General features: G+C 36.5%; 1 protein-coding gene across 8 annotated transcripts in view; it reads right to left on the bottom strand.

The window, feature by feature from the left end:
• Positions 1 to 22,020, bottom strand: part of VPS8 (VPS8, CORVET complex subunit) — a 295,955-nt gene that overhangs the window by 185,991 nt on the left and 87,944 nt on the right. For all 8 annotated transcript variants that reach the window (XM_027539052.1, XM_027539061.1, XM_027539070.1 and 5 more), the window contains 4 exons: positions 20,660 to 20,706; positions 13,947 to 14,169; positions 9,634 to 9,723; positions 6,321 to 6,372 (listed from right to left, as the gene is read on the bottom strand). In XM_027539052.1, the coding sequence (XP_027394853.1) occupies positions 6,321 to 6,372; positions 9,634 to 9,723; positions 13,947 to 14,169; positions 20,660 to 20,706 (412 nt within the window). The remainder of the gene's footprint in view (positions 1 to 6,320; positions 6,373 to 9,633; positions 9,724 to 13,946; positions 14,170 to 20,659; positions 20,707 to 22,020) is intronic.

Raw genomic sequence — 22,020 nt, forward strand, 5'->3', positions numbered from 1 at the left:
CAGCATCAGAACTCCAAAATAAAATAAAAGCTGACAGACCTAAAATAAGAAATAGATATTTCAACAATAACATTTAGATACTTCAATACTCATTTTTCAATAATGGATAGAACAATTAGAGGAAGATGAACAGGAAATAGAAGTCTTGAACAAAACTATAGGCCAACTAAATCTAACAGACATCTATAGAACATTCTACTCAACAACAAAACACGTCCATTATTTTCAAGTGCACTTGGGATATTCTCCAGAATAGGCCATATGTTAGGCTGTAAGTTTCAATAAACGAAAAAAATAGAAACCATACAAAGTATGTTCTCTAACTACAATGGAAAAAAGTGAGAAATCAGTATCAGAAGGAAATGTGAGAAATCCAAAAATATGTGGAAATTAAACAACATACTTCTAAATAACCAATATCTCAAGGCAAATTATTGGAGAAGGAAATGGCAACCCACTCCAGTGTTCTTGCCTGGAGAATCCCAGGGACGGGGGAGCCTGGTGGGCTGTCGTCTATGGGGTCGCACACAGTCGGACACGACTGAAGCGACTTAGCAGCAGCAGCAGCAAGGCAAATTAGAAAATACTTCAAGATGAATGGAAATAAAGATACAAGAGACACAACTTACGGAACATAGCTAAAACATTGCTTAGAGATATTTGCAGCTATAAACACCTATTTAAAAAAAGGGAAGAAAGAGTTCAAATCAATAATCTAGACTTTTACCTCAAGAAACTAAAATAAATAAATAAATAAACCCAAGGCAAGATGAAATAAATAACAAAGGCTAAGCAGAAGTAAATGAAAGAGCAAAGAAAAATAATATCACTAAGATCAAAATCAGTTCTTTGGGGGAAAAAAACAATAAAATTGACAAACCTTTAGCTAGACAGATCAAGAAGAGAAAAGACTCAAATTAAAAATATTAGTAATAAGAGACATCACTATAAACCTTATAAAAACAGAAAGAATTATAAGAGAACACCATAACCACTATATGCCAACATATTAGGTAACAGATTAAATGGACAAATTCCTAGAAATATAAAACCTACCAAAACTGACTCAAAAAGAAATGAATAATATGAACAGACTTAACAAGCACAGACTGAACTAGTAATTTAAAAACTTCCAACAAAAAATATTCCAGGCTCACATGGTTTTATTAATGAATTCTACCACACATTTAAAGAATTAACACCAATCCTTCAAAACCTCTTCCAAAAGACAGAAGAGTGAACACTTCCCAACTCATTTCATGAGCAAGTATACCAAGATATAAAATATACTTGATACTAAGACCAAAAAAGAAAAGATATGAAAAGAAAATTATATACACCGTTTTTGTGTTTCCTATCTAGAGAATATCCTTTAGTATTTGTTGGAGAGATAACTAAATAGACATTTCTCCAAAGAAGACATACAGATGGCTAACAAACACATGAAAAGATGCTCAACATCACTCATTATCAGAAAAATGCAAATCAAAACCACTATGAGGTACCATTTCACGCCAGTCAGAATGGCTGCTATCCAAAAGTCTACAAGCAATAAATGCTGGAGAGGGTGTGGAGAAAAGGGAACCCTCTTACACTGTTGGTGGGAATGCAAACTAGTACAGCCACTATGGAGAACAGTGTGGAGATTCCTTAAAAAACTGAAAATAGAACTGCCTTATGATCCAGCAATCCCACTGCTGGGCATACACACTGAGGAAACCAGAATTGAAAGAGACACATGTACCCCAATGTTCATCGCAGCACTGTTTATAATAGCCAGGACATGGAAGCAACCTAGATGTCCATAGGCAGATGAATGGATAAGAAAGCTGTGGTACATATACACAATGGAGTATTACTCAGCCATTAAAAAGAATACATTTGAATCAGTTCTAATGAGGTGGATGAAACTGGAGCCTATTACACAGAGTGAAGTAAGCCAGAAAGAAAAACACCAATACAGTATACTAACGCATATATATGGAATTTAGAAAGATGGTAACAATAACCCTGTATACGAGACAGCAAAAGAGACACTGATGTATAGAACAGTCTTTTGGACTCTGTGGGAGAGGGAGAGGGTGGGATGATTTGGGAGAATGGCATTGAAATATGTATAATATCATATATGGAACGAGTTGCCAGTCCAGGTTCGATGCACGATACTGGATGCTTGGGGCTGGTGCACTGGGACGACCCAGAGGGATGGTATGGGGAGGGAGGAGGGAGGAGGGTTCAGGATGGGGAACACAGGTATACCTGTGGCGGATTCATTTCGATATTTGGCAAAACCAATACAATATTGTAAAATTTAAAAATAAAATAAAATTTAAAAAATAAATAAAATAAAATACCCCAAGAAAAAAAGAAAATTATAGAACAATATCTTTTATGAAGACAGCCATAAAAAATTCTCAGAAAAATTTAGCAAACTCAATCTTAAAACATGTAAAAACAATTATATTGTGACCAAGTGAGATTTATTCCAAGAACGTAAGACTGACTTAGCATACAAAAATGAATCAAGCTTATAAACCATATCAATAAAATAAAGGATAAAATCCGCAAGATTAACTTAACAGATGCAGAAAAAAGCATTTGATAAAATCCAACCATTCCATGTTAAAAACACTCAAATTAGGAACATAAGGCAACTTTCTCAAAATGATAAGGCCATCTATGAAAAACCCACAATTAACATCATATTCATGGCATCCGGTCCCACAGCTTCATGGCAGATAGTTGGGGAAACAGTGCAAACAGTGGCTGACTTTATTTTGGGGGGGCTCCAAAATCACTGCAGATGATGACTGCAGCCATGAAATTAAAAAACGCTTACTCCTTGGAAGGAAAGTTATGACCAGCCTAGACAGCATATTAAAAAGCAGAGACATTACTTTGTCAACAAAGGTCTGTCTAGTCAAGGCTATGGTTTTTCCAGTAGTCATGTATAGATGTGAGAGTTGGACTATAAAGAAAGCCGAGCGCTGAAGAATTGATGCTTTTGAACTGTGGTGTTGGAGAAGACTCTTGAGAGTCCCTTGAACTGCAAGGAGATCCAACCAGTCCATCCTAAAGGAGATCAGTCTTGGGTGTTCACTGGAAGGACTGATGTTGAAGCTGAAACTCCAATACTTTGGCCACCGGACGCAAATAGCTGACTCATTTGAAAAGACCCTGATGCTGGGAAAGATTGAGGGTAGGAGGAGAAGGGGACCACAGAGGATGAGATGGTTGGATGGCATCACCAACGCAATGGACATGACTTTGGGTAAACTCCGGGAGCTGTGATGGATAGGGAGGCCTAGCGTGCTGTTGTTCACGGGGTTGCAAAGAGTCAAACATGACTGAGCAACTGAACTGAATTGAACTTAATGGTAAAAAACTGAATGCTTTCCCCCTTAGGCAGAAAAAGCTAAGGATGTCCATTCTTGCCACTTCTGCTCAACACTGTATTGGAGGTTCTAGCCAGATCAATTAGGGGGGAAAAATAAAAGGAATTCAGATCAGAAAGGAAGAAGTAAAATTAACTTTATTAACAGATGACATGATCATATAGGTGAAAAATTCCAAAGAATCCATTTTAAAAATTAGAACTGGTGAATGAAGGATGCAGGTACAAGATCAATATAAAAATCAACTTTACTGCAAATACCCTGGTGGTCCGATTATTAGGACTCAACACTCACTTCTGGGGCTGGGGTTCAAATCCTAGTTGGGAAACTCAGATCCCACAAGCTGCTGGTATTGCCAAAAAAAAAAAAAAAATTTTAATTTTATTTCTATACACTGCCAATGAACATTCTGTAAATGAAATTTTTTAAAAATACATTTATAATAGCATCAAACTAAATAAGCTAGGAATAGATTCAGCAAAAGAAGAAGTATATGACTTGTACACTGAAAATTGCAACACTGAAAGAAATTAAACAAGACCAAACAAATGGAAAGATAGACCGTGTTCACAGAACTGGAAGATGTAATAATGCTAAAATAGCAACAGTCCCCAAATTGATCTATCAATTCAAAGCAATCTTCTCCCCAAATTGATCTATCAATTCAAAGCAATCTTTATCAAAGTCTCAGCTGTCTTTCTGCAGAAGTTGAGAAAATAAACTGATTTTAAAAGACCAAAATAAATGGAAAATATATATCCATAGGTTAGAAGACTCTACATTAAGATGGCAATCCCCTCCCCACCAAAACTAACCTAAGAATCAATGCAACCCCAAACAAAATTCAAGTAAGCTTTTTAAAAGAAACTGATAAGCAGATTTTTAAAGGTCATTCAGGAAGGCAAAGGGCCTTTTATTCTGAAAAAGAATAAAGCTGGAAGACTAAAGATACCTGATTTTAAGACCTACTACAAAGTTACAATCAAGACAGTGTATATTGGCACTGGGCTTCTCAGGTGGCACTAGTGGCTAAGAACCTGCCTGCCAATGCAGGAGAGGTAAGAGACACGAGTTCGATCCCTCGGTTGAGAAGATCCCCTGGAGGAGGAAATGACAACCCACTCCAGTATTCTTGCCTGGAGGAACCCCATGGACAGAGGAGCCTGGTGGGATACAGTCCATAGGGTCGCAGAGTTGGACACAACTGAAGCAACTAAGCACTGACATACAGGCCAATGGAATGTAGCAGAAAGTTTGGAAATAAACTCATACAGTCAGTTGACTTTTGACAAAAATCAATTTTTTGCAAAAACAATTTTTTCACAAAAGGTGTGCAGATAATTCAATAGAAACAAGATAATCTTTTCAAAAAATGGAAGAGGAACTAACTGATAACTACAGAGGGAAAAGTCCCTGAACTTCACCTTGCATCATATATGAAAACTGACTCAAAATGTATTACAAAACTGAACAGAAATACTAAAACTATTTTATCTCTAGAAGCAAACAAAAGATAAAATCTTTATGATGTTGAGTTGGACAAAGATTTCTTAAACAGAACACCAAAAGTCAAAAACTACAGAAAAACAAAATAATAAAACGGACCTCATGAGGACTGAAAACTTTTGTTCTTTGAAAAACATGGTTAAGAAAACAAAACAGTAAGCAATAGACTGGGCACAAAATTTTGTGAAACACATACTTAAAAAGGCCTTATATCCAGACTACATAAGGACTCTAAAAGGCTCTGGTGGAGATTTCACACACCCAGAATTCAATAATACGAAGTCAAATAACATCTCTTCTCTACCTTTCTAGAAAGTGCTAAAAGATTTAAATGGATGACTCATACAAAAAAAAAAATACGTGAATGGGCAAAAGCACAAGAAAAGATGCTGAACATCACTAACCATGAGGAAAATAAAAATTTAAACCACAATGAGATACCATTATCCACCCACTTAGAATGGCTAAATATTTTTAAAGACTGACAATACCAAGTGCTTGCAAAGATATGGAGCTATCAGAACTCTCTCATACTGCTGATGGGAATGTAAAACGGTATACTCATTTTGAAAAACCAAACAGCAATACTTCAGAAAGTAAAACATATATTTACCATACAATCCATCCATTCTAATTCTAGATAGCTGTCCAAGAAGAATGAACACATGCCCAAGAAAACTTATTCACAGCTATGGGTCAGCAATGGGGGATAAGAACAACATAAGGGATACCTGTGGTGATGAAACTGTTCTGTACTGTGACTGTATCAGTGTGACTACTTGGTTGTGATACTCTGCTTTAGTTTTGCAAGATGTTACCACTGAGGGAAAATGGGTAAACAGTATGCAGGATCTCTGAGTCATTTCATACCATTGCATGTGAATCTACAATTTCCTCATAATAAAAAGTTTAATTAAAAACATAACAAAACTCATTCACAAATGGAGCAGCATTACTTATAACAGCTCCAAAACAGAAGCAAATGGATCCTTCAACTGATGAATAGATAAACCAATGACAATGGATTACCATTTTCAGCAACTAAAGGGAACAAAATTATATATGCAACAACAAGGATGAATCTCAAAAACACTGTGCTAACTGAAATAAATAAAACACCAAAACTAAATACTATGTAATTCTATTTACATGAACAGTAGTTAAAAAAAAAAACAAAACAGTAGGTCAGAAATTGCCAGGGGATGGGACTATGGGAAGCAGAGTACAAGGGACAGAAGGAAACCTTTTAGTGTGGAATTATATAGCTCCTTCTACAATTTGAATATGTCAGTTGTTACATGATCATGTACAATTATCAAAATTTACACTGTACACATAAAATTGGTGAAATCTGTGTTATTTAAATAATATTTTTAAACACAAAAAAGAGAAAAACATTAAGGCTTAGAAAATTAATACCTGTTAGCGTCTTTCCTGCATTCAAAGGAGGTGCAATGACTCTGAAAAGTTTCTGCATGAAAATTAATAGAACAATCAACATCATCTTTAAAAAAATATTTCAAAAAATAATTAAAATCTTATGCTATAATCACCTTTCTCCGATTGAATTAGTCATTTGCTATTAAGATTAAATATAAAAACTTTTAATGTGGACATAAACTGTTTCAGTAGAATCACTAGGAAATAATCATTGTTGTCATATTCCTCACTGAAAGAAACCATTTAACAAATACCAGTTAGAAGAAAGTCTTTGTTGAGAACATTATTTCTAATATAAGCTATCCTCAGACTCCTAAAAGAGCTTTATTCTTTTAAAAATAGTAAGCAAATCAAAGGATTAGTAGCCCACCAAAACAATAAGATTATTGTAAGCTGAAAACATGTGAACAATCAGCAGCCACAGAAAAAGACATCGAAATGGAAGCAGAGCCTATGAAAATACAAGATTTTCTTGTATTTTCTTGTAGGCCAACTACGCTGGCCTTCCTGGGAGGGAGTTTACTGTTTTGGGAGAAGACAGGCCCTTAGCACTGGGAAGTGGGGCAAATCCAACTATTCATTAGTATCCAAAAGCCCAATAAAGCTCTTCATATTTTCCAAGGAAAACTAAATCCCTCCCCCCTCACATCCCAAGTTTCATTAAACTGGTAGATAAGCCTCTCCCTCTGGCTGTTTAGCGATTCACTCATTTCTGAGTTCTCCCAGTACAAGTGTGAAGAAACCTTGTCTTTTACTCTGTCAATCTGTTCACTGTCAGTTAATTCACAGTCTTCTCCCCACCATTCAGATTTCAGTTGGTAGAGGAAAAGTTTTCCCTCCCAACACAAGGCACTATTATATTAGAAGCAGCCAAAACTAGAACTAAGGAAAGATTTCAGAGACTATGGTAATCACCTCAAGTATGATGACACTGTCTTTCATTCTAGAAAAACTAGAAAATTTCAAAAGGCAATACAGTTCCTTTTTTTTTTTTAAGTTTTAGTTCACATTAGAGTACAGTTGATTTACAGTGTTGTGTTGAGGGAGGAAAGGAACAGACTGAGCTGACTCCATCTTGAAAAAGAAGGAAGCTCCATCTTGCACTTTCAGTGAGCTTTGGACTTATGTGCCTGGTAGCCAAGGGGATAACATACCTACGGCCAAACTGGACTCTTGGACTGATAAACACCAGATTCCAAACCAAGAATTCCCGTTGCCAAAAAGAATGTAATAATCCCCTATGTAGTCAATCACCTTTGTAATCTTTATGACACCCACTGGTGTAGGCTACAATGTATAACTAGCCGACCCTTCTGATTATGAATCATGGCTGTAACCTGATTGTATCTCCCCTTAACACTTTCCAGTCTAGGTTTAAGGAATGTGGGGATGTGGGCTTGAGCAGTACACTTAAGGTATATAAGGTTTTCACAAAAGTTGGTCGGGGTCCTTGGCTAAGAGGAGACTCTGCCTTGGGCCCACTGGTGTAATAAACGGCACTCCACTGTCTGCACTGTCCTTCTGAGTGAGCTTGCTTCCCGGAACGCATGGCTACAACAGTGTTAGTTTCAGGTGTACAGCAAAGTGCGTTAGTTATACATATACACGTATCTATTCTTTTCAGATTCTTTTAATTTGGACCTCTTTAAACTGAAGTAACTAAACTTTAAACACTAAATAGTGATTTCTTTACAGGCAGAGAATTATAAAAGGGCAATTACAGGATGCCTCTAACTTCCCACTGCTAAAATCTCCAAATAACTATTTAACAACAAACACCAAGCTCCTGCTGAAAGTCATTAAACTTGAAAACTACTCAACAAAAAACAAGGCAACCTCAACAGTAAAGTGTTCCATCTGAGATGCATAGCTATAAATACAAACCAGATTCTGAGCAATAAAAAATCCACACAAAACAGAAACTTCAAAAGCAGCAATAACAAAACCCCACAACCATTTTTATCACAACATACAATGCATCAAATCAGAATCTGTTTGCAGGGATTATTTTGAGAGAAACTAGAAACTGCATTAATTATTTCTAATTGTGGTTTAATAGTGTAATTGTGGTTTAAAAATGGAGAACATTTTTGCATGCACAGAGGTCATGGACCTCACTGAAGAAGGCAGCTGAGAGGTGTTCAAATTTGAAACACAGATAATCAAAATCAAAACCAGTGCGGGAAGGCTGTGGCACTCTTCTGGAAAATGACCAAGAGAAAAGAAGTACACAAAACTTAAGGAGTTATGAACTAAAGGGATATTCACCTTCCAAGTGAAAAGAAAACTGAAATATCATGGAATGACTGCTGACTTAAATAATACTGTAAATGCTTTCAGATGTTTATTAAATATGCAAAAATGCTGACTGGATGCCTTCAGGAGACGCCTGATATTCTGACCCAGGTAATGCAGTTACTGTAATAACACGGTGGGCTGGCAGGGCACTGCATGCGTGCTAAGTCCCTTCGGTCATGTCTGACTCTTTGAGACTCTATGGACCGTAGCCCACCAGGCTCCTCTGTCCATGGGATTCTTCAGGCAAGAATACTGGAGTACGTTGCCATTTCCTCTTCCAGGGGATCTTCCTGACATACCCACAATCTATAACCCTTAATTCTGTCTTCAAATTTAAAGGAACTAACATGATGGAGACAGGTTTGTTTCTTTTAAAAATAAACCCAAAAGATTTTTAGGTGCTCTTTTCTAATGGTAAGGATAATAAGAAATTCTAATGAATGCTAGAAAATCCTGAAATGGGAAAAGCAACAAATTAGCTATTAATAAATAATGACCTCTCACCATTTTCAGGAGTTTCCCCTAGCAGAATACAGCTACAAAACAGCATTACTCAATCGTACCATTACTCCATATAGAGTAATAGAGTATTACTCTATTATAGAATCGAATAATTATTCATTATTAATAAATAATAATTAAATAACTATTCCATAGTATAGAATAAACTTCTTATAACTTTCGGAAAAGCTACAATAATATGAAAATCTTTTAGAAAAAAAACGTAGAGTCTCACAGGCTTTTATCTATTGTTCCCTGGGATTTAAACACCTACTTATGCAGATAAAAAGAATGAAATGGCATATACGTATATGAAGGTATAAAATTATAAAGACTATCTAAAGTCCTGAACAACAATGGGTGCAAGTCTAATAAACCTACAAGACAATTTAAAGTGACTGGATGAAAACAAACTATTCAAAGCAAATGGAGAGAAGCGAAAAAACATTAATAGACAATATTAAATATGTGTACAAATTAGGAAGAATCTTACCTCCATTGGACTAATAAATTCATTCATGCCTCTGTTGTAGACATAGATCATAGCATCGTATAGTCGATTTTCCCAACACATGAGAACTATCTGTAAAAAGGAAATGTTGCTTGGTCCATACAATTTAGTAAGTCTCACCAATTATTTTCCTCAAAGCTTTAATTATGGGGAAGATTTTGAATTCTCTTTCCTAATTTTTCTTATTCCTTCTCTGAAAAAAAAATCTGAAATTAAAGTACTCAAACACAATGCCAGGGTAAGAGCTGTTGTAGGTTCGATGTTACTTTAAATAGTATAATAGCTACTTTTAAACATCCTCCAATATATGATTTTATTTCTTCTCTATCCTCCCCCTTTCCATATCCATTCTACCTTTGGTCACTAGTTCTACAAATATTTACCAAACATTTATATTCAGATCCTCTCCTTGGCATTGGGATAATACATAAGACAAATCCAGATCTAGTCTCTACCCTGACAGTGCTTCCATTCATCCTGGACACTCACCAAAAGAAGGGACACAAAATGGTAAGTGAATTATGACTTGGGGAAGATACTCAATTATGCAAATAGTTCATTTACAAATGTGTTAAGTCTATAAAGGAAACTGTCTTGGTCTGGAGTATTCAGAAGGTCATCCCTGAGGGAGCAATATTTAAGTTAGGACCTAACGGATACATGAAATTAAAAGACGCTTGCTTCTTGGAAGAAAAGCTATGACAAACCTAGGCAGCCTATTAAAAAGAAGAGACATTACTTTGTCGTCAAAGTTTCATATAGTCAAAGCTATGGTTTTTCCAGTAGTTACGTATGGATGTGAGAGCTGGACAATAAAAAAGGCTGAGTGCCAAAGAATTGATCCCTTCGAAATGTGGTCCTGGAGAAGACTTTTGAGAGTCCCTTGGACAGCAAGGAGATCAAACCAGTCAATCCTAAAGGAAACCAACCCTGAATATTCACTGGAAGGAGTGATGCTGAAGCTCCAATACTTTGGCCACCTGATGTGAAGAGCCAACTCAATGAAAAAGACCCCAATGCTGGGAAAGACTGAAGACTAGAGGAGAAGGGGCGACAGAGGATGAGACAGTTGGGTGGCATCACCAATTCAATAGACATAAGTATGAGCAAACTCTGGGAGATGGTAGAGCACAGAGAAGCCTGGAGTGCTGAAGTCCATGTGGTCGCAGAGTCAGACACGACTGAGTGACTGAACAAGAGATGCATGTATGTAAGCCAAAGGCAGAGGAGGAAACAAGGGGTTTTGCAGGCAGAAGGAGCAGAAAGGAGGAAAGGAGCTTGAAGTGGTTAAGGATGAAGAGAAATCAATTTGAGAAAATAGAAAGAGGAACAGAGATGACTTGAAGGATCAAGTTCAGTTGCTCAGTCGTGTTCAACTCTTTGCAACCCCATGGACTATAGCCTACCAGGCTCCTCTGTCTATGGAATTTTCCAGGCAACAACACTGGAGTGGGTTGTCATTTCCTCCTCCAGGGGATCTTCCTGACCCAGGAATTGAATCCATGTCTCCTGCATTGGCAGGTGGGTTTTTTTTTTTTTAACCACTGAGTCACCTGCGAAGCTCTGACTTGAAGTATGTAGTACATCACACTCTGTTCCTATGAGAGCTAAATTATAGTAGTGAGTGACAGGAGAAGACTGAAGTAGAAGAGCAGAGGTCAAAAAAGGAGAGTGGTAAGGAACAGCCAAAGAGGTTCAGAGGGAAAATGGAAGTGAGGTGTCATGGGAGTTTTTCCAGACAAAGGCATGTTCTGGGTCCTCTTCTCTTCCTCTCAGCCAGTGTCAAGGTCATACATATCTTTATAGCTTCCCTAGCCTCCCCTCTGACCCACATATTCAACCACTGACTTGATATCGTCACCTAAATGTCTATGTCTAGTAGTATCTCAAAACTGCAAAATATACCTCCTGATTTTCTCTCCTACACTCAGATCTATCCCAGTCTTCTAATCTTCTTAAAGGAATTACTATCCACCTTGCTTCTCAAGCCAAAATATTAGGCAAGAGTCTTAAATTCTCTCCTTCCACACCTTCAGGTCTGATTCATCAGAAAATGAGTTCTACCTCCAAAACATACCCAAAGTCAAACCATCTCTCTTCACTTCACCACTACCATCTCTGACCAGTATACCTCCTTTTGACTAGCTCTTAACCAATTTCCTTGCTTCTTCTCTACTTCTCTACTTCCCCATCTGTCATTCTGCTACCCATAAGCAAATCAGAGTAATCTCATTTAAAATCATTTGATGATTTCACATAACACTCAGAATAAAATAGAAAAATCTGTACCCTGCCCTGAAAGGGCTACCTCTCTTTTTCAATCAAGTTGTTTTTCCTTCATTTGTAACTTTAACACCGAAGGGCTTCCCCTGTGGCTCAATGATAAAGAATCTGACCACAATGCAGGAGATACAGGAGACTTGGGTTCAATTCCTGGGTCAGAAAGATCCCCTGAAGGAGGGCATGGCAACCCACTTCAGTATTCTTGCCTGGAGAATCCTATGGACAGAGGAGCCTGGTGGGCTACAGTCCATAGGGTCATAAAGAGTCAGACATGACTGAGTGACTAAGCATGTTAATACCCAAGGCATATCTTTTTTTTTTTTTTTTTTTTTTGCTTTTTTGCATCAGCTGTTGCTTTTACCTGTAACAATCTTCTCCTCCAAGATCTTTGCATTACTAATTCCTCTTGCCATTCAGATTCCAGAATCAATCAGACTCAATGCTATTTTCTCAAGAAAGTTTTCTATAACAATCTAAGATAGTCTCTCATTCTCTCTTTACCTGTTTGACTTTTAACAGAACACTTGTCTTGGATATTTTTGGTTTGTTTACTTGTTTGTCTTTTACTGTCAAACTTTTTTTTTTGCTAATGTTGGCCTTATGAGCCTTGTCCACTAGGTTCATGAAAGCACACTCAGAGGCTTTCACTCAATAAATTCTTCTTGAATTAATGAATAAAAGCTGTTGAAGGAATTTGGGAAATACCATTTGATATAGTGGACATGGAGGTCATTACAGACTCTAGTGAAAGCAAAGTTGGAGAATTATTAAGATGTGAATGAAATGGAAGAAGCAATCTAAAAGATACTTTCAAAGTGTGGGAAAGAAAGGAGAGAAAGAGCGGGGGAAAGAAGGAATCTGGCTGCAAGAGGGAAATTAGATGTGGTGGTAAGGCAAGAGGAAGAAGGGGAAGGTTTGATACAGAGAGAAAGGAATCTGAGGGGGAGATTGTTTAAACTGCTTTTTTAACATGAAAAAGAGTAGATATATTAACCCAGTTTCAGAGAAAAGCTAAAAATGTTGAAAGGAGAAGAAATTAGAAATTTCTCTTGTATCAGTGACAGGTAAATAAAGCTAGAAAGATAACATGCTCTCAAATCAATGGACCTAATGTCAGATGTGAAGATTATGCCAACTTACCCACGTGACAGAAAGGCATATATAGAAGAGGAACTGGTTTTTGCAAACTCACAGGCATTCATACAGAGCTTCCAGGAAGAAAACAATAATCATTTTTCAAAAACTTCATTTCCATGTGATTTTGCACATTAAAAAAAAAATAACCTATTGATCCTTCTAACTTTGCAAGTCACTCATATTTTAGATCATAGGGCTCAGCCCCTTGGTATCTTTGTGCCTTTGCTCATAATTGGACTAATGTGAAACTAAAGAGTTAGTGAAGTGTCCTAGGTCAGATACATATTTGCTCCTCAATTAAGGACTTAAAACTTGTTCTGGAGACCTCAGATATACTAAAAGCATTTTATCAAACAGCAGGTTGGCTAATCAAGCTAAAATGTCCAAAAATTTGCTTCTTATACTATGCTTTGTATTTCAAAACAATGTATGAAAGTTATCAACTCTGGACATATAAACTAACTTTTCAAAAAAATGGCTTCATACTCTCTAAAGTAAAAATATTCTATTATTCATGTGAAAGTACTTCTAGTTGAAATTCATTTGCAGGATGAAAACTGTAGTAGTGAACAAACTGATGAAGGAGGATAAGCCAATAATTATTTACTGAGCAACTACCAAATATAAACTCTATGCTAAGAGGTCTGGGGACTGTCAAAGAAACCAAAGGCTTGCAGGATTTTCTAATCTAGCTCTCAATAAAGAACACTTCAAAGAAATATACTGACAAATACAAGTTTATGAGACCTCTTATTACCAAAAAGTGCTCAAAAATAATTGGGGTTGATAGAGTGAGGCCCAATAAAATCAGATAAATATAATCAATAAAGGAATGATGTCTATTCCATAATTTAGTAGACTGCCTATAAACTCACCTGCTGAATATCTAGGCTGGTGATATCCATATGCACAATGAGGGCTTCCACATTTTCCATTAACTTTTTATCTTGGAAATGAACAATCAAGTCTTTCATCACCTGGGGTGTGATCCCCACCAATTTATCACTTAAAATATATGGTTCAAGGCACTCCAGAAACACTCCTTTGGCCACTGAATTCTCACTTAATTTGTCATACACCTGGCTAAATAAAAGATCCCTGTAACAGAATGGGGAAAAATACTTTTAGGAACATTCCAACCATCCATGAAATTCAGTCTACTAAGTATATCTCATCTTTCTCCTATTTCAACTTCCAAGTTTACTAAAAATAGTAACAATATTTGCATAGAGCTTTATGTTTAGAAAAATCTCATAATATATATACTATCCTAATTAATTTGCCCAATACTTTTTACAGATAAAAAGTGTTGAGTAAGTTAAATAATTTGCTGGAAGTCAGTTAGCTAACAAGGGGATGGAGTCAGAATTTGAATCAGTCTTCAGGCCTAAACTCTGTGCTGAATCCCTTATGACACACTGCTTCTTAAAGACAATACCAATATGAGAGCAGGTAGTACAGAGACTATGATGAAACAGAAAAAAATTAGATGGACTATTCACAATTTATCCTTTCCTCTTTCCTGGTATCTAAATCTTCCCATCTGATCTGCATGGCCAATTTGCTTCTTTATCTAGTTCTTGCCCCTTGCTTCCCAAAGGGTTTAGGTAGTGATAATTGAGAGAAAGGAAAAAGAAAATGTTCAATATTTTAAAAACATGGCTGAAAACTTTTATTGCAGAAATTAAAAAAAAAGTAATTAATCAAATGCTGCCACACTCAATAGTTGTTTTATTTATTTCGATTTCTTCTGTAAAGAATAACTTTACTTCTTTTAAAGATTTCTTTTATGTGGACCATTTTTAAAGTCTTTATTGAATTTATTACAATATTGCTTCTGTTTATTTTTATTTATTATTGGATTTTTGACCAAGAGGCATCTTGGTCAAAGAGATGCGATCTCAGCTCCCTGATCAGGAACTGAACATGCATCCCCTGCACTGGAATGTGAAGTCTTAACCACTGAACCACCAGGGAAATCCCCAGAAATAATTTTAGAGTTATATTCATCATTGATATAATCTGAATTTTGTTTTATGCAATTATATGATAAGCATTATTGTAAGTTTCTGCTGCTGCTAAGTCGCTTCAGTCATGTCCGACTGTGTGTGACCCCATGGACTGCAGCCTACCAGGCTTCTCCGTCCCTGGGATTCTCCAGGCAAGAACACTGGAGTGGGTTGCCATTTCCTTCTCCAATGCATGAAAGTGGAAAGTGAAAGTGAAGTTGCTCAGTTGTGTCCGACTCTTAGCCACCCCAAGGACTGCAGCCCACCAGGCTCCTCCATCCATGGGATTTTCCAGGCAACAGTACTGGAGTGGGATGCCATTGCCTTCTCCCTCTAAGCTTCTAGTCACTCTTTAAAATTATCATTTTGTCTAACTTATGTGTCAATATGCCAAAACATCAGAATTTATTTAGCTATTCCTGTAGGATAACACTTATTTCTACTATTTCACTATTATGAGTAAGTGAACAACTCCTTACATAGTCTTTCCATTTGGGGTACTTATTAATAATTCCTTAGTCATTCTACTTCTAGAAATTTATTTAAAGTCAAAAGATACAAAAAAAAAAAAAGTGTGGCATTTAAATGGTGCTAGGAAAACTGGACACCTAAGTGTAAAAGAATGAGATTTGAACACTTCTAACACCATACACAAAAATAAACTCAAAATGGATTAAAAACTTAAATGTAAGGCCAGAAACTATAAAGCTCTTAGAGGAAAACATAGGCTGTACACACTTTGACCTAAATAACAGCAAGATTCTCTCTGACCCACCTACTAGACTAATGGAAATAAAAACCAAAACAAACAAATGGGACCTAAAAAAACCTAAAAGCTTTTGCACAGCAAAGGAAACTATAAACAAGGTGTAAAGACAACCCTTAGAATGGGAAAAAATAATTGCAAATGAAGCAACTGATAAAGAGTTAATCTCCAAAATATGTAAGTAGTCATATAGCTCAGTATCAGAAAAACAAACAACCCAATCAAATTAAGGGCAGAAGACCAATAAACACATTTCTCCAAAGAAGACATAAAGATGGCCAATAAACACATGAAAAGATGCTCAATACTGCTCATTATTAGAGAAACGCAAACCAAAACTACAATGAGGTACCATCTCACACCAGTCAGAATGGCCATCATCAAAAAATTTACAAATAAATGCTGGAGAGGATGTGGAGAAAAGGGAACCCTCCTGCACTGCTGATGGGAATGTAAACTGATACAGTCATTAAGGAAAACAGTATGAAGACTCCTTTAGAAACGAAGAATAAATCTACCATATGACCCAGCAGTGCCAGTACTGGGCATATACCCTAAGAAAACCACAATTCAAAAAGACACATATACCCAATGATCACTGGAGCAACATCTTCAATAGCCAGGACACGGAAGCAACCCAGATGTCCATCAACAGATGAATGGATAATGAAGTTGTGGTACATTTAAACAATGGAATATTACTCAGCCATAAAAAGGAATGAATTTGAGTCAGCTGTAGAGAGGTGGATGAACCTAGAGTTTCTTATATAGAGTGAAATGAGTCAGAAAGAGAAAAACAAGTATTGTATATTCACACACACACATATATATGGAATCTAGAAAAATAATACACTGATGAACCTAGTAGAGAACAGACCTGTTGACGGGAAGGTGGGGGAAGGTGAGAGTGGGGCAAATTGAGAAAACAGCACTGACATACATAGACTATCATGTGTAAAACAGATAATGAGAAGTTGCTAAATAATACAGGGAGCCCAGCCTGCCACTCTGCGGAGACACAGAGGGGTGGGATGGGGGAGGGGAGGGAAGGGAGGAGGGGATATTTTACATATACATAATTATGGCTGATTCATGTTGTTGTATAGCAGAAACCAACACAAAATTGTAAAGCAATGTTTCACCAATTAAAAAATAAATAAAATTAAAAAAAACTAAATTATCTCCAAAAAGCATCACAGCACCAATCCACATAGCCATCAGCAATGTATAATTTCAACAGTTTCAATGGACAATTGTCTTTGGGTTTTTTCCCCCATATAATTTAATTATAAATTAAACAATGTAACTTTTCAGTTCTCTGATGACTGGCAATCCATGTTTCCATGCATACAATGTACTGACATATAATTCACTGATTCTTTAATTCTCTCTTTTTTAAATACAGTAACTGTGCTAATTCTATTTATCTGTTAGGATTGAGTGATTACTTATTTATTTGCTAAGTGTGTAACCTTTACATATTTACATATTACACATATGTAATTACAGTATGTGCCTCACGTCAGCTGTGAAAGTGGTAGATGGTTCATCCACAGATGTGGTCTTTTATGACAAGTTCCACAAAAAGGAGAAGAGTAGATTCTGAAAGTAATGGGATGGGGACTTGCCTCACCTGAAGTCCTGGAAGGGGACAAATGATAAATGGACTGGCTACAACTGCACAGAACCCCACAATGCTTTCTTTTTTTTTTTTTAAGTCTTTTATTTTATTGATTTTTTTTTTTTTTTTTAATTTTGCTATGCTAGGTCTTAGTTGCAGCATGTGAGATTTAGCTCCTCAACCAGGGATCGAACCTGGGCCCCCTACACTGGAGTCTTAGCCACTGGACCATCAGGGAAGTCCCAATAGGCTTTTATTTTATTTTTAATGGAAGACAATTACTTTACAATATTGTGATGGTTTCTGCCATATATCAACATGAATCGACAATAGGTATACATGTGTCCCCTCCCTCTTAAACCTCCCTCCCCATCCCATCCCTCTGGGTTGTCACAGAGCATCGGCTTTGGGTTCCCTGTATCATACAGCAAATTCTCACTGGCCATATACTTTACATATGGTAAGCATGCTTCAGTGCTACACTCTGAAATCATCCCACCTTCTCTCTCCCCTACTGCGTCCAAAAGCCTGTTCTCTATATCTGCATCTCCATTGCTGCCCTGTAGGTATGTTCATCAGTACCATCTTTCTAGATTCCATATATATGCATTAATATAAGGTATTTGTATTTCTCACTTCACTTTGTATAATAGGCTCTAGGTTTGCTTTATGCTGCTTTTCAATAAACAGTATTTGTAATATTGGGGGGGGGGGTCTGTATCCATTAATTTTTTTTCTCATAGCCACAAATGTAATTTTTGCATCATTTTCCCCTTTGCTTTACATTTACTGGAGTATTTTTCATGTTAGTTTCATTTTAAATCAATAGTCCATTACATTTTTGTGATTACCAACTAGTAGCCAAGTAAAAGAAACTGAGATTAATGAAGCTTTACTATCAGAAAGATAAAATAAGAGTAACAAAGTAACTCTAATGAATTTAAGGAAAACGTTGTATTTGCTAGCCCTTGCACTCTGTAATCGGAGAAGGCAATGGCACCCCACTCCAGTACTTTTGCCCAGAAAATCCCGTGGACGGAGGAGCCTGGTAGGCTGCAGTTCATGGGGTCGCTAGAGTCGGACACGACTGAGCGACTTCACTTTCACTTTTCACTTTCATGCATTGGAGAAGGAAATGGCAACCCACTCCAGTGTTCTTGCCTGGAGAATAGCAGGGACGGGAAGCCTGGTTGGCGGCCATCTATGGGGTCGCACAGAGTCGGACATGACTGAAGCAACGTAGCAGCAGCACTCTGTAATGTGTTGTTAAAAACAACATGCTAGGAAAGATAATTATATAGTTCAGCTCAGCACAAAAAGTCTGGAGGAGAATTAAAGAGCTAAAAATTCAGTAACCAGAGCAAAAAGTTGACAAATAAGGCACTCCTGTGACAAACTGCAGCATGCAGTGCTGGTAAGATTAACGGCAAAACTACGTTTCTTTCTTAACCAGTAAGAGGCTATAATAAAGAAGCAAGAAAAACATAACTCAGCAACTCCTATCTGCATCTATAACTTCAAATAAAAATAAAATTCTAAGACATTTTCTCATCATCCTGGGAGAATATTTATTAGAGTATCAGAGAAAGAGTGAGAAAGAAAAGTACATACAAAAAAAGTTTTTGGCTCTTGTGTTTCTCTCTGTACTTAGGGATTACTCTTCAGGGTGCAGACTTTGTTTCCTGGAAGGGCTAATTTCAAAACAGATGTTTATTACTTCAAACTTAGCTCCCTACAGAGAGTGTAGCAGAAAAAAATTCATTCTGAATAACAGAGGGCCATCAAAAAAGTCTTCTACATAACTTTTAATACTCATATTAAAGATCCTATTTGGAGTTTATCATTCATAACTTCAAATTGACAGAGAAAATTACCAAATTCACTTTCTGACCTATCAATTTAACAATTAAAAAATGTGAAGAACTCAGCTTTGATGATGCGATAATTACAAATTCAGAGACTGAAGGGAGCAAGAGCATCATCCTAACACTGGCCAGTGTACACTAAATATATCAACAGAACCAAACAACACCCCACTAGATATAAGAGAAATGTCTTCCACGGGTCTTTATAAAGAAGACTATATAATGTAAATACAATATAATGTATAATGTAAAACAATGTTCTCAACAATACCCCAACCATGAATACAATACACCTCACTGGATAATTACATTTAATGCTATAGCTAAAACACTGGAATGAATGAGCCCTAAGTAAAAAGAAGCTAGAGCCCTTTGTGACATAACTGAAGGTCTGACACAGCAAATAACTGTCTTCTTGATAACCTTCACTGACACTTTCTAGTATGATCCAACTGTGTATGATTCAAGCAGCCTGAACAGACATCAATCCAAGAGTCAAGGCAGCGCTGCACAGGGTTTGGGGAGTGTCTGCCCTGGATCCTCAGAGCTGTCCTCCACTACCGAAGATGCGGTGCAAGCTGGTGTTAGGAGCAAAGCCCAGGAGCCAGACCGCCTGCATGAGAACCCTACCTTTGCTCCTCAAAAGAAGCATGAGTAAGCTTTGCAAGTTGCTTAATCACACACTGCTTCTGGAACCTCATATGTAAAATGAAGATAATAATGATACCTACCTCACTATTATAAAAGTTAAATAACTTGTTATAAAAGATAGATACATTAATGGAAAGTATTTAGAACAAAACCTGGAATATAGGATACTAACTATTATTATAAATCTGAAGAATTATGAAATAGTACAGGCTGGTTAATTTACACAGTTACAATTTAAATAAACAGAATCTAATCAAGAGTTTATTTACACTGATTTCTTTTAAACAAAGAGGCTCCAAAAACCAACACTGTGGAAACACAATAAATCTTGCCTTTTTTTGAATGGTATGAAATACTGTGTTTTAGTGATGATTCATAAAAAAGCATAGTGCATGAATCATACACTTTTAAGATCTTTAAGTAGTATTGTTCTTTTGCTATGTTCTTCATCTCCACTATTCTGCCACATAAATTTACAGATGATATACCCACAGCATCTATATTGGACAAGTTAATTTTATTAGGTAAATGGACTGAAAATTTTTAAAGAATCAAATTTCTGTAAATTCATTGTTTTAAAAAACCATTCGGTCAAATTCATAGCAGTATATTGTAATATAAGCAAGAGGCAAGTAGGATTCAAAATAATTGAATCTGACAGGCAATGTATACTCACTTTCGCTGTAGCAGAAGGCAGTAATCAACTATGACGGGTACCATATCCTGTAGAGAAACAATAAAGAAAGCATCAGAACCACATCTCTGTCCAATGGCCCCCTGCATAGACACAACACATAATAAAAGTAGTCTGTTTCAAGTACTGTTGGGAGAATATAACTTGGCACTATACTTTCGGTAAGCAATTTGGCATTCTATGTCAAAAGCCTTAAAAATGTGAAAACTCTTTTACCCAGTAATTCTATCTGGAAATATATCCTAAATACATTTAAGAAGGAAAAAAAAATTAATGTATTAAGGTATTCTCTACAGCTCTATAATAAAAGAAAGGGGAGAAGGAGGCAGACGGGAGGGAGACATTAAAATTAAATATACAACATGGGAAAACAGTTAATTTGCTATTTAAATAAAATATTATGTAGATATTGTAAGTTAATAAAGAGCATACAACATTATAACAACACTGAAAATATGCAATTATCTCACACTTTTGTAAAGAAAATCCGCAAGGAAAGAAATAGATCAAATAAATAATATAATACGGTTAGTTCGTCCCACTGGTGGCTCGGGTGATTAAAGTTGTCCATATTTTGCTACAATCCTCCAAACCAGCTATTTTAAGGTTGATTTAATTTCTCAGTTTCAAAATATTTTGATTTTTTAAAATTCATCATATATAGACTCACATCAAGCAAATGGCAACCCATAATTTTGGCCTTTTTAAAGAGAAATTGTTTGAGGAAGGAGCAGTAGCTTATTATGACTAGAACTTGTCAAGTACTCAAGCATTAACATTTCAGCAGTGCTCTTTCATTTCTGTTAGCTGAGGAGCAATGGTTTCCTTTAAACATCCTGGAAAGCTTAGGTTATGTGCAGAAGAATATCCTATCAGAAGAGAGGAGATGCTATGTGAAGAAGAGAATACCACATGCTTAACAATCCTTTGACAAAAAGAACAAAAACTAAGGAACCCTTATTATCTGAACGAGAAGCAAGCAGAAGTAGGACCTATGATTCTAAAAGACTATTCTTGCGCCATCCATCCTGCTTCCTTATCAATATTCCTCATGACTACATTAGAATCTTACTTAGGTTCTTCAAAAACAGAAACTAAAGCCATAGATTTGAATCATGTTAGAGCTGTATTAAGTCTAAACCCTGAGTGAGAATACAGAGTGAGATGAATAATCTCCAGGAGAAAACAAAACAAAAAAAACTTCTTAGAAACATTGGGGAAATTTAATAAACACTCTTAAAAATACATAGTTGAGCTCCCCCTGCCCCAAAATAGGGGCAATACCCAGGGTTTAAAATTGAAAAGGGAACTGCAAACTAAAACAATAAGCCCTGAGCTGTCAC

This window comes from Bos indicus x Bos taurus, chromosome 1 (assembly GCF_003369695.1).
Source record: "Bos indicus x Bos taurus breed Angus x Brahman F1 hybrid chromosome 1, Bos_hybrid_MaternalHap_v2.0, whole genome shotgun sequence".
Taxonomy (NCBI): domain Eukaryota; kingdom Metazoa; phylum Chordata; class Mammalia; order Artiodactyla; family Bovidae; genus Bos; species Bos indicus x Bos taurus.